The sequence below is a fragment of the Osmerus eperlanus genome, chromosome 17 (genome assembly GCF_963692335.1).
Source record: "Osmerus eperlanus chromosome 17, fOsmEpe2.1, whole genome shotgun sequence".
NCBI lineage: Eukaryota > Metazoa > Chordata > Actinopteri > Osmeriformes > Osmeridae > Osmerus > Osmerus eperlanus.
This window is the reverse complement of record NC_085034.1, coordinates 6,375,052-6,389,208: the sequence shown is the minus strand read 5'-3', so window position 1 is coordinate 6,389,208 and position 14,157 is coordinate 6,375,052. Positions and strand designations below refer to the sequence as shown.

Sequence of the window (14,157 nt, the reverse complement as noted above, 5' to 3'; positions counted from 1 at the left end):
AGCCTGGGGTGTTTGCATTCAAACATTGTGTAACCACACAACAGAGTCAAAAAACTACCTACAATAAAGAGCAGCCAGACAACACATAGCGCTAGCATCTCTTGGACAATGTCATATAAACATGACGTATTGCTCTATGGTGAGAGCGGGAATGCTCCCCTGCATTCTCTGTGAATGTATTCACTGTGGGATGCAGCTGAAACATGAGCAGTGTCCATTGTGTATACACAGATGCTATCCTACCACCTGAGTAACACTACCCCTAATGCATGGTCCAGTGCTATGGAGATACGGGCTGGACACCAGTAGCTGGGTTAGTAACATACGGGAATAAAAGTCAACTTAATTCTGATTTCACTGATCCTGGTATGTTGCAGCCAATTGTGTCATTGAGGAGGTTTCCTGTTCAAGCAGGCCTGATGCTAGCTAGACAGAACAATGCCACAGAAGGCTAATTTGGCTAAATATTAGAGAGGATGAACACTACAACCTTGTGCTTTATCAACTCTAAACCATGTTGACATAAGGCAAACTATTAAAGGTTATAATATCCCCACGAAAAATGTATCTGGTGCATTGCTGCTAGCCACGGTTAAATTGCAAATGAATGTAACAGAATCAGGTCCAGATAGCATGAGAACAGACAAGGGAAAAGCTGAGTTTCCATCTTGTTGAAGTAAAACTGTTTTGCTCAGTAGCACAGTAATCCCTTGTGGTTAATCTGTGAGGTCAAATAGGGTTTGCTATGGGTTCGTGACCAGAGTAGATGGTTTGACCATGCAAAGAACCTCAGATGACCAATGTAAACCTATTGTATCCAGTGGGCAACAGGCCGTTAACCCCCAAGGTCGATAGGGCACTGAGTCTGCAGGTCATGCATGTTCAGCTCTACTCTCTGAACATTTACCCACCAGACTAGGCTCGACTTTGTAAGAAATTGGAATTGTCCATTTGATAATTTTAGAGGTAATAATGATGGTCTATCGGACAAACCATCTGAACTTTAAGAGCAAGGTCAACAAAGCAAACGCCAGTTTGTCGGCATGTATGTTGATGTTAGATAGTCTACCTTTTCCCTGACTGAATCTCAACTATGTGGCCCAGTTGAGAGGATGATTCACCCATGTGATCTCTCTGCTCCAGTAGCTGTCGCTCATATCAGGTGTTGGAACCATGCTGCTGATACAGCCAGTCACATGACTGCTCTCCTCCACTAAGCATCAATGGCTGCTCTCTATACCAGTAACCTGACACAGGAGTGTTGCTCATTCCTGGAGTGCCTGGCTGGTTTCTGCTTCTCACCCGGTGAACTGTTGAAGTAAGACACCTACGACTTGTGACGTCTATCTTGTGTCGTCCATTTTTACTGATCAAATAACACAACAATGTTGGATGTCATACACTAAACCCTAAAGACCGATATGATAAACCTACAGTATGTCAGACACAGTCCAAACTCATGTAGTGTCTCTCCAGCTCTCTTTATCTCATTGTTACTGATACAAACCCCAGAAACCTTCCCTACACTAGCAGTGCCAACAGGCTTCTTAGCTTCAATCACCTTTACACCACAAGCTCACAGACGCCCCACAGGACTATAGATAGAAAATGTCAATATCTGGACTCTGCAGTGGGCTGGATACTGTACCAGCCAAAATGATGTGGGAGAGCATGTCAAGCTAGCCCACGGATGGTGTCTGGATGTGCTGGACTTCATCTTATCTAAACGGCCTGAGACCCTGTAAGCCAGGGATTAGCCTTGGGACAAAGAGGCTTTCTGCGGAGGCATGGAGAGGGACCTTCCTAAGGGTGTCCTCTACTTTGGTTGAATACAGTGGGGGGGTTATCGTGAAGTTAACGCCAAGATTCGTGTTGCTACGGCTAAACTTAAGCAGTGGTTGGCTGGTCTTTGCTTTGCTTTCATTCTATCCTCATAATGACACAATGGTTTAGCTACACACACACACACACTAACACACACACACACACGTATACTTCCTAAAGCACAGCACAGTGTGTGGGGGATTCTCAACTTGATTTCATCCGACAAACAAGCTATAAACTTAAACACAGTGCTGACGTTGATTTTTTTTTTACTGCTAAATAATGGATATTCTCATTAGCACGAGCGCTGACGGCCAATACAGATTGCATTCACAACCCCAACAGTACCTTCCTTGAAGTTAGCCAGGATGAGACAATTTGCGACAACCCGCAAAACAGAAGCTTTATCGGTGAACCGGCAAATCTATACATCCATATTACGTCCGTGTGTGCGTCCGGCTGCAGCGCAGGTCTAGCGGACGGACATTAGCGCACAGGCCAAGGCCCGAGGCCCCCAGATCCTCCATCATGTCCTCCAACCTGAGCCTCTACCCCCCCGCCCCCACAGCCTCTCCAGGTCCCGCTCCCGGCCCTCCCATTGGTGGACGGCCAGGAAGGAAGCAGCAGTGCTGCGCTGTGATTGGTGAAGGAAGGATGGACCGTTCATGTCGTTAACCCTGGCTGACAGGGCGTAATCCCCGAGGCTGAGCCTAAATCCATGCTGGCCCCACCTGCTCTCCCTCTCTCTCTCTCTCTCTCTCTCCCCCTCCCTCTCTCTCTCCCCCCTGCCTCCCTTGTTCTTCCACCCTCGGCCTCTACCTGCAGTGTCTGTACAAGGCGTTTAAAGACAGCGTGTGGACGATAGGCGTGGCCGAGTCTGGGGTCAGCAGGGTCAGGTAGAAGAGCGTCAGCAGGCCTGCCCCCTGCTGCGGAAGAACGCTGCCTACCGCTGCAGGAGACTGACATGACTAAACACAACCAGCTTCATCTATAACAAGAAACCAGGTACAACACAGCACGTCAATTAATCAGGATTGAAGGTGAGCTACGCTACCACATGACTACTGTATGCATGCCGTACAATCACAGGGAAACAACAAGGTCTTCACAATAGACAGGCTTAAGTCCATTCATGACAACCAACGTTAAATTGCAGTGTCACAACATCCTATTTCTCTCACTGTCCTTCATGCAGGAAACAAGGAGGGCTACTGAGGGTTACCATGGAGACCCAACTCAAGGCAGCATAGAGTGCATGCGAGCTGAATAAGTGGATTCTAGTGACATGTTTGTTGATGCTTTCAATGAAACTGTGTTCTGGAGGGTGGGTGGTTGGGTGGAGTCTGACATGTAGGTGGTGTGAAAGAAATTTTGGGCCTATGTACAATGAATGTGTTTTAGGATAAGTTTACAGTTGGTTAAGAAGCTTGATACAATGTATGTTGATTAAACTCCATTTGGTAGAGATGCCACCTGTAGTTGTATGACACCTAGCTAGGAGACGTGAAGTCTAAGAGACGGGAAGTCTGGGTGACCTGAGAGAGTTCTCACCTGGGGGGAAGAGACAGTTGGTCTGAAGACAATGTGGATTCAACTGTTTTGTTCTAAGGATTTAACCAATGACAGAAGAGATTTGGTATAGCTGCATGTCTGTAGGATGGACCAATGGCTTTTGAGAACTGTCGTATCTATAAAATGGTCTGTTGAAGAATGTTCTGGGGGGTTCAGGGCCATCAGCTGGGTAGTGCTGGTGGGCTGGATTCTCCCGGTTCCATTTTAGAATGCTGGATGGAGCTGTATAGAATTGTCTTTGTGTTATTGTCTTATGTTTGTGTGTCGATGATGTTATGTTGATAACGTTATTATGTTCAAATCTACGTCAAATAAACATTAACTCTGTACTTCACCCGACTTCAGCTTAAACGATTGATTCTCTCAAAAACTTCCACGACAGTTTTGGAGGGGGCATCCGGATGTTCATTGAGATCCGACCTGGACTCGTGAGTGGCAAGAACGGGATTCTTCCTCAGGGTCAGGTGATTCGATGCAGCATTTTGAACAGGGGAAAGTGGTGAGTTACTGAGATCGATTACTTTGAGCGAAGTTATGGTGAGGTTAAAGTTATTGTTGAATTTGATGGGGTTTTGTTTGAATGGTACAATTTTAGTCCGATAAATAGATGTGCAATTCTATCTGTGATATTGCTACATTCCTACTGTAAATCCTCTGTGTTTAGTCTTTGAGTAGTTCAAAGATGCAGTTGTGGTCTGTGTTTAGTCTTTGTGTAGTTCAAAGATGCAGATGGCCAGTTTATTTGTTGCTGCGCCAGTTGTCATATGCATAGTGCATATGGTTGTCCATCCATGGGTGTGTGGATGAGTGTATGGGTAATGTGGAATGTTCTCGAAACTCACAGTGGATCCTGATCTGTAAATGGATTGGTTGAAATTGTCATATCTAGTTACCGATTTTTTTTCTTTCTCACAAATACATGTTATTGCGATATTTTGGAATTGTATGAGCTATCTATTGAAGTCATGTAATTACTAAGTATACTAATACATGTTAAAGGGTTCGAGGCCCGTTGCGTTGAAGTCGTACAAAGGATCTTGAGTCCCATTAGGGGTTACGAGTTCTGCATGAGTTTATTGCTACTGAGATGTGTGTGTTATGATTAATTCTAAGTCTGGTGGTAGACAAATACATGGCAAACATTTGTTAATAAATCCTAACCAAATGGGCGAGTTGCAGATTGCCGACCAGGATTTGGATGTATGTGTAAACGGCTAATTTGATGTGGAGTTTTCTATGTAGAATTTGAATCCCGACTTCTCTTTTATGTGAGGAAAGAGAAGTTAAAGAAAAAGTGAGGAAATTGTATAAGTTTGTCTTTTGTGTTAAATGTTTGTTTGAAACAACGAGGAGTATAAGATAAGAAAAGAACTAATCCATAAAAATACACATAATTTTTTCTCCCGAATGTGCTAGTCCGCCGTCTGTTGAATAATGTCTGCAAAAATTGCCAGAAAGACAGCGCTTGGATCGGAAAGATCAAGGCTGTGGTTTTGTGAGTGTCCTGAAAAACAGGAAGAATGGCAACGGCATTTGTCACAGTTTACAGACAGAATCAGCAGCGACGGTGGCGGGTATGTGCAAGCGAAGGAATTGCAGTTTCAAAATTGATACAACGGAAGGGTAATTGCCTAACACATGCGCACACGCAACAAGAGACGACTACTACACTATGACATTTTGTATCCTGATTAGGAATTGTATTGAAGCTAGATTTTTTTTGTTTTTAAAGAACTGTTTACTACTGTTGGTTGACATTAATTGTACAAAAAGAAAAAGTGTGGGAATGTGAAAGAAATTTTGGGCCTATGTACAATGAATGTGTTTTAGGATAAGTTTACAGTTGGTTAAGAAGCTTGATACAATGTATGTTGATTAAACTCCATTTGGTAGAGATGCCACCTGTAGTTGTATGACACCTAGCTAGGAGACGTGAAGTCTAAGAGACGGGAAGTCTGGGTGACCTGAGAGAGTTCTCACCTGGGGGGAAGAGACAGTTGGTCTGAAGACAATGTGGATTCAACTGTATTGTTCTAAGGATTTTACCAATGACAGAAGAGATTTGGTATAGCTGCATGTCTGTAGGATGGACCAATGGCTTTTGAGAACTGTCGTATCTATAAAATGGTCTGTTGAAGAATGTTCTGGGGGGTTCAGGGCCATCAGCTGGGTAGTGCTGGTGGGCTGGATTCTCCCGGTTCCATTTTAGAATGCTGGATGGAGCTGTATAGAATTGTCTTTGTGTTATTGTCTTATGTTTGTGTGTCGATGATGTTATGTTGATAACGTTATTATGTTCAAATCTACGTCAAATAAACATTAACTCTGTACTTCACCCGACTTCAGCTTAAACGATTGATTCTCTCAAAAACTTCCACGACAGTGGGCATTGAAGAACCGCTCAAAAACTGTAGGGAGAGTGGACAGGAGAGGTGAGGTGAGGGTGAGGTGAGGGTGAGGGTGAGGGTGAGGTGAGGGAGGGAGAGGTGAGGAGAGGAGAAAGGAAAATATTTAAAAAAAATAGAAAAAGAGGGGACAGGAGAGCACAGGAGGAGAAGCGAGGATGTTGTTGTTGGAAGGAGATCAACAGTAGCCTTGACAACAGCCTTGAGTATGACCCTCCACAGTATGAAGCACTCCTTGTACTTTTCAGAATAGAGATGCACAATGCTGGGAGATGTGCTGTGTTGTTATGACAAATCTGGCACTGACATTGACCTGGAAACATCTAAACGTCGCCTGTTCAGAATGTGATACTAACAACAGCCGTGCTGTTTTGAGCCTGACGTAAACAGATCTCGATCAAAGTGCTCATCAAGGCTTTTACCTTCACTGTGAAACTAAAGATTCTGTGTCTATATTGGAGCCATAAGAATGCCCAAAAAATGAAAAACATTTATTTCCTTTATATTTTTGCTCCCTCTAGTGGAAGTTATTAGACTTATTTTGGAAATTGCAAATAAACCTATTTTTTATATTATTATTATCACTGACAATAAGCTAACTTTATATATGTATACACACACACATGTATTATGTTTTGGGGGAAATGTCATATTTCATATGTTTTTTAATTAAATTGACTGAACACCAACCAAATTCACTGAGCTTTTACAATGTGCCAAATAACCAACATAAGTTGCTCTGAAAGATTTACAGTTTTTAATTCATAAGTGAACTGGAAGCTTAAACAAAGCCTCCACCAATACTGAGCCAAGACCTTTAAAACTCAAAACACCCAAAAATAATTCTACCACCCAAAATACCCGACATGTATGTAAAAGTGAATCCGCCACGAACAGGCCCTAATCTCACAGATGACCTCTGTACTCAAAGTAAGGACAACCTATGCAGTCTCATATGGGGGTTACTACTGTATTTTTGACACAAGATGGACCGAAGACAGGCGAGCCTACTGACCTCAAGAGGGTGCTGTGAGATAAGCATCACCACAGAGCTCCGGAATAAACCTGTTCTCTCAGAGAGCACTGATGCTGCTCCACATAGGACTGACATCAGGTCAGCTTTCTCTTCACAAAGTAAGGACTTAAAGGATGGTCTGCAGGGAGGAGCCCAGGTGAGGGTTGACCAACCCTACTCCTGGATATCTACCCTCCTATTGGTTCATACATTGGTTTGCTGGATAAGGGTTGAAATGAGGAGGTGGAGCAGAGGTGGAGTGTAAACCTCCAAGGAACAGCTCTCCAGGAGCAGGGCTGGAGTGTAAACCTACAGGAGGGGAGCTCTCTGCCCAGGTTTAGAGTATTAGACTGAAGCTGATATAGGACAAGGTGTGTGAGGGGAGCTGATCTAGGAGGAGGTGTGTGAGGGGAGCTGATCTAGGAGGAGGTGTGTGAGGGGAGCCGATCTAAGAGTGGTCTTACCGTGGCTGTAGCTGACCCCGGGGCTGAGGGATGAGGGGCTGGCGAGAAGCTCTCTGCTGGGGGTCTGCAGCCCCGCCTCCTTCTCCTTCTCCCGCTCTTTCCCCTGGCGCTGGCTCATCCTCCCTGGGGTCAAAAGGACAGCTTCATCACCGGGGACTACGGCAGCTGGAGAGAAAAAAGAGACGGAAAAACACAGAGCGACAGAGAGAGAGCAAGAGAGAGGTAAAGACAGAGAGACAGAGAGAAAGAGAGATGAAGACACAGGGAGACAGGCAAAGGCGGGGGTGTGATTATTTCCGTTTTTTAAGCTTCTGAACAGAGGTGGTCCTTTGAAACCACATAGGAGCCCTCTAGTGGTAAACACCTGCAGTGCAAGATTTCATGGTGTATATCCTTTCAGTCACACAAACACTACTGCTCAAGGATGAGGACACCACATCCCTACACACAACCCTTTTTAAAGGCCGACCCACATCAATCCAGACACACTTGAGAGTAAAGATCATAATCCAGAATGTAATTCAGACAAGACAGCGTCCAATCTAGAGGGACACAGGCAAGCCAAAGTTTGTGTTCAGTGTGTGCGTGTGCGCGTTTGAGAAAGAGGACGATAAATAAAGAGAGACAGACATGGAGAGCAAGAAACAGAAACAGTTTTCTAAAAAGAGATGTTATCGTACATGTCATGTTCTTCAGCTACTTATAAAACGCCATCACATGGCGGGCTAAAACAAGCGTCCCCCAGACTGCCGTCGACTCCATGTGTGAGAACGCTCTGAGGGCCAGAGAGCAAACTCATACCTGGCACCATGTCATTGTCGCACTGTGTCTGCTAAAAAATACACACCGTTCCTTGGCTCGCTGAAATACTGTTCGAACCGTGCACTCCGGGTCCTTGATTACTTACGACGCGGTACGAAAGCTTCTGCAGAGTGGCTAAAATGCACGTGAAACAAATGTAACCTCGGACACAAGCAAAACGCCAAGCAGACTTTTATTCCCCAAATGGAGGGAGGAGACAATGGCAACATGAATGAGTGGAAACAGAACAGAGAGGAGAGAGGAAGTCATTATCAGCCCTCTCTCTGCTGACTTCTACAAAACACCCGTCCTGGAGAGCAGCTCTGAAACAGACAGACAGACACAGAGAAACAGACAGAGATACAGACAGACAGACACACACACACACACACACACACACAGACACTCCCCGCTACTCTCATGGTGTTCGGGAGATGACAGATATCCGATGACTCAATTCAATAAGTCATTCCAGTCGTATATCACACTGACTGAAGGTGGAGGTCGGCGTGGCGAGCCAGTGACTCAGCCCGGGCCTGGCATGTGACCGCTCAGGGGAGGGTGGAGGTGGGGGCCTGTTAGCCCGGGAGTGGTGGAGGCATGGATGGAGACTCGTGGGACGTGGTCATGCTTGTCCAATCACGTCTGACTGAGACGAGCCGATCAGCAGGCCTCTAGTCAGCCAGCAGAGCAAGCACGACACCCCAATACAAAGACTGTCATACAATGCAGTACATATATCACCCTGCCAGAGATCCTATGATGCTTCTAGGTTGGGTCTAGTCTTGTGTGCTCATCTGTAGTGAGGTGAGTCTTCCTGGTTGCGACCTAGTGGAGGGCCTGAGAGATTGCTCTTAACAGCAATCATAGGGAGTCAGGTGGCTGAGCGGTGAGGGAATCGGGCTAGTAATCCGAAGGTTGCCAGTTCGATTCCCGGTCATGCCAACTGACGTTGTGTCCTTGGGCAAGGCACTTCACCCTACTTGCCTCGGGGGAATGTCCCTGTACTTACTGTAAGTCGCTCTGGATAAGAGCGTCTGCTAAATGACTAAATGTAAATGTAACAGAGTCCGAGATGTTCCAGTCCCACTAGTCTCTCTAAGGTCACCTTTAAAGGTCGACCAGGGCACCAAGAGACACGTACACAGGACAACAGTATGGGGGGACAATCAGATCAATAAGCGGCATTACGACAAATGCTACCAATGGAAACACAAACGTGTCTCATCTGTCATACCCAAGCCGTTCTATACTTCCCCTCTCTCTCGCCTCTTTACCCTCCTCTTTTCCCCAAACGCCCACCCCTGCACCATCCATCTTTCATTCCGCCCTCCTCCTCCCCCACCCCTGTGAAAGGTCGCTAGCTTACCTGATGTGCCGGGTTGTTCTCTGATCTCTGCATGATGCTGGCAGGGGGAGCAGGATGGGAGAGGGCAGGGAGGGAGGGAGAGACGGAGGTGGAAATGGAGGAGAGAGACCGTAAACGGGTGAGAGAGATAGAGCAAAAGAAAAGAGAACAATTGAAAGAAAAGGCAGTGCCAGACGGAGAATGAGAGAAAGGAGAAAAATGGGAGGAAGAGAGGGTAATATAGAAAGAGACGAGAGTTTCACCGAGAGCAAGAGAGGGATGAGAGTGAGATGAGGGAGCAACAGAGAGAGAGAGAGAGAGAGAGAGAGAGAGAGAGAGAGAGAGAGAGAGAGAGAGAGAGAGAGAGAGCAACAGAGAGAGAGAGAGAGCAGGGGTGGATGTGTGAGGGTCCAGGCAGGTGGCAGGTCGGTGTGATGTTGGTCACATGTTGAGGTGAGCGGCGGGAGGGCGGTGATGGACACGGCGGCGGAAGCCACAGAGGATGACATAAAAAAGAAAGAGGGAGACAAAAGACAAAAAAAAGAAAACACGGACGTTAGCTCACTGCGAAAGAAATGAAAGGCAGGATACCACCACAACAACAACAACAACAACAACCACAACCGCCAGCAGGGCTGATGACACGGCCAGCAAATGGGAGGACGAGTATGACTACTGCTGCGATATGACCACAAAAAAAGGGCGGGAAGTCACACACACGGTGTCTACAAAGGTAACCACGCAGCGACAGGGTGGTGTGGATTACCAGAGATTACTGTTGTTGTTCTGAATGCGGACCATCCTTCCCTAGACAGCACACAGCACTGGGCCGGCACTGGGGTGGATAAGCCCGTCTGACGACCCCACAGTCCACATCAGACAGGCTTCCCAACCACGCTGATAAACAAAATCGAGAGCCCCATTGGTTAAGGCCCGGGAGGTGGACCTCCACGGGGCCGCATGATAGGTTGAGAGCTCGGACTACAGACAGTTCTAAAGCTTATGACAACAAGGAAAACTGATTTGAGCGGGGTCGCTGGAGGTCAGCGTTTGATTAATGAACCTTTGGAGACCGCCTAGATTGGCTTTTTTAATTCAATCGAAGCTGACTGAAGCCATTGTCTCCCAGTATCTGCAACTCAATGGCTTCAGTCGATCACATCATTACACCGTCTCGTGATAAACCATCTCTCTACGGAAGGGATGGAGAGATTTGTGAAGGACTCCCAGTACAAGGGAAGCCTTTGAGCCTCAATGGATCACAGGTTTGATAAACGGAGAGGTTGATGATATTCAACGACAACTTGTAAAATGCTAACTGACTTTAACACCGTTCTCTCGAAGCAGCTCTGTGTCGTGTGTAATCCGTCAGCAACAGGAAGAACGCAATGTACACCCGAACACTACGACGCGTGTCTGTCTCCTTAAAGGCACAGGAAGCATCCCGCCCTAAATCTAGGGGGGTCATGAGGTCAGCAGCATCAGGGGTCAAAGGTTAAATGACCCCCGCGGGGTCAGGGAACACCATGAGCGCAGCCCAGGCCGGACTCGGAGAAACAAAACAATGCTTCAGAGAAGAAGCTGAGGCCACCCAGCCTGAACCACGGACAGAGGGCCAGTGTCCTCGTGGGAGAGCTCTGACTCTGTAAACCCTCTGGTCTCGCCCCGACACGAGGCTCTGCCAACACCCGATCCCATCCCCTCGGCGGTAATTGCACTCGTTTCATGAATCAATCGAGTCTATTCGTTTATTATACGTGTGCTGAATACTGTGTGTTGTTTACTGTATTGCTTCAAGTTATGCCTGCCCTGTTGAGGAAGCACGTCAAATCGAGCTTTGCATTGGGAATGACTCTCGACTGGTAATGTGCGTACGACAATAACCTTGAAGATGCATGTTTGATCGGTGTGGAGGAGCGGGAGGAGGAGAGAGGAGGAGGAGCGGGAGGAGGAGCGGGAGGAGGAGAGAGGAGGAGGAGCGGGAGGAGGAGAGAGGAGGAGGAGCGGGAGGAGGAGAGAGGAGGAGGAGCGGGAGGAGGAGGAGCGGGAGGAGGAGGAGCGGGAGGAGGAGCGGGAGGAGGAGCGGGAGGAGGAGCGGGAGGAGGAGCGGGAGGAGGAGGAGCGGGAGGAGGAGCGGGAGGAGGAGCGGGAGGAGGAGAGAGGAGGAGGAGAGAGGAGGAGGAGCGGGAGGAGAGAGGAGGAGGAGCGGGAGGAGGAGCGGGAGGAGGAGAGAGGAGGAGGAGCGGGAGGAGGAGCGGGAGGAGGAGCGGGCATACTAATGGCGCCCGCTCCTCTCCTCGATGGCATCAGCAGTGGCATGGCGAGACGCTCGAAGAGCCCCTCCCCCAGAGGTGCTCTCTACAAACAGGCAGCAGCCCTCATGCCTAATTATGCAGAGGGGAGAGGACGAGTGTGTGGGTGGGTGTGTGTGCACTGTACAATTACACAAGTGTGTGTGCGGGTTTGTTTGGGCGTGTGGGTGTGTTTGGGATCACGTTGTAACTGGATAAGGATAAGTGAACATGGCGACAGAGCCGAGATCAGTTTCCGCCCTCAAGGGGATTCTCACGTCAAGGACTTTATACCATTCACTCAGTAGAAGCACCCTGATAAAGCCTGCTGTGTGGGCTACAGCAGTGGACTGAGGTTACTAGGTTACCACACAGCTAGCGGAACGACAGCAACAGACTTCATCCATCATCGTGTTCCTCCAGTTGGCTAAATAAATACGGACTTTGTTTCCGCCGTTTCGATTTGAACCCGTTGGCCTTCTGTGTTTTGATCCCACGGCCCCTTCACCCCCCCTTCCCGAGCGACTCCAAGTCCTGATCGTTCCGCTTCTTTGCTAAATGGCGGAATTTCGACTTGTTTTGCCTCGACGTGTCACGCGTACAGAAACATCGAAACGGAAAGGTCAGGCTTTATATCTTGTGTTGACGGAAGCATCTTAGATTGATCTGCCTGTTCCAGACCATATCTGGACGCTCGCGGTGGTCCAGCCAGGCCCACACGCACGGTCTGCCCAGGGTCTCTCAGCCACATCTGCAGGGGCCAGCGTGGACTACAGTCTGACATCATCAGGTCACATGACCCAGATTCAGACAGACACCAAAACAGCACAGCAGTAAAGTAAACGGATGATGTCACCAGTGTGTGCGTCGCAGAGAGACCGCGCTGACGTGACAGCCACAAACGAAGGTAACCTGCTGGACTTACTGGGTTTGCAGATAATACTTCCACAAACCGTGAGGTAATTCAAGGTGTCCAGTTGCACGATCAACAAACTGTGTAACATTACCCATTCAACATGAATGGGTAATGGGTCCCTCCCTCCCTCCCTGTGTTATTGTAGGTCTGGTTAGAGTTTAAGAGCATTTCCCCTCGATAGGAGAAGACATGAAAGGTGTATTTTTAGACATGGTGCCATTTCTCTGTCTGGCTTTTTGGGCTTTCATCTGAAGCGTGCCGGTTTCTCCCACTAGCCCGAGTCTGGACCTGGGGGAGGTCGGGGGTGGGGAGGGCCAGACTGGTGGCCAGAGAAGTGTCATATTGTCTTTGTCCCCAGGCACAACATAACAGCCTTGGAAGGCAGAGAGGTGACAGACTGGGGGGTGCAGGTAAGTCTCTCCACTACCTTACCCACTCTTCTTCCAAGATTGGATACAGTATTTACTGAAATGCATCAAATCACTACATTTCTATGGATCTTTTCAAACACATTTTTGTAAATGTGCTCAAAATTGACAATAGGTACTGTGGCATTTTCCCAAGCACAGAAAACGGTGTTTTAAGGGCTTCATCTTAAATTGCTGCCACACCACATACAGCAAGGGCTATGGCCTCTTTCTTCTGAAACAAACAAAAAGCTCTTACAAGAGACAGAATGCCATGCCATATTACGTAACGTTTCAACAGAACTCGCAGCGCAATGTTGACCCATTTTCTATCGGCGGTGAGTGGGGGCGGGGCATTGGCTGTGAGCCTTGATCAGTGTCTTATAAAGCGGCGATGGGGACCTTTCGGTTCACCCTAGCTAGCGCGTTAGCTGACTACACCTCCTACCCCTAGCAATCAGAGACTGGAAAACACATCTCGGAACGACCAGTTAGCGTCTACCAGTGTCAGAGGAAGAAGAAGTTAGAGAGAGAGAGAGTGAGAGAGAGAAATACTAAGAAATGGAGACAGCAGCCAATCTCTGGAGAAAGAGTGTAATGGGCCGTTGAGAAGCTCTGAATGAGAAGACAGGCAGGGTGAATACAGCGGCAGACTGGAGCCATCAGCACCTCTCTGGCCTCCATAGGGAGTGGTTAATCTGCAACCTCCAAGGACCTGAGCTCCAGATAATGACTGTGAGGCCTCTGGGAAGGAGGGGGGGGGGGGGTGAGAGAAAGGGAGTGGAAGAAGAGGGAGAGAGAGAGAAGACGTAAAAGGGAGACTGAGCTCTAAAAACCCCCAGTGCCCTTGGCAAGGTGAAGAGTAAAGAGCACAGTCCTTGAGGCTCTTCAAAAACAATGAGTCACACAACGCCTTTGCACATTGAAAAGCGAGCAGTATCAAATCGGCCAAATAGTCATGTTCTCGTATCGAAACTGCCGGCAAAGACTCGAGTCTTGTTTATCATGCCGCTGAACAACATGTCTAGCGAGGCAAGATAGATCGTGTTCTGCGTTCTTTCTATGGGAGTGACTAAGCAGTAATGAACTTTCTCCAAACGGTCCCGCAGAGGTG

The 14,157-nt window shown here is 47.8% G+C and overlaps 1 protein-coding gene across 7 annotated transcripts in view; it reads right to left on the bottom strand.

Annotated features, from left to right (window-relative positions):
* Positions 1–14,157, bottom strand: part of osbpl8 (oxysterol binding protein-like 8) — a 59,195-nt gene that overhangs the window by 22,204 nt on the left and 22,834 nt on the right. For 5 of the 7 annotated variants that reach the window (XM_062482716.1, XM_062482718.1, XM_062482717.1 and 2 more), the window contains 2 exons: positions 9,451–9,487; positions 7,281–7,445 (listed from right to left, as the gene is read on the bottom strand). In XM_062482716.1, coding sequence (XP_062338700.1) covers positions 7,281–7,445; positions 9,451–9,487 — 202 coding nt within the window. Of the gene's footprint in view, positions 1–2,172; positions 2,356–7,280; positions 7,446–9,450; positions 9,488–14,157 lie in introns of those variants that run through there. The other 2 variants (XM_062482723.1, XM_062482720.1) reach the window with 2 other exon arrangements.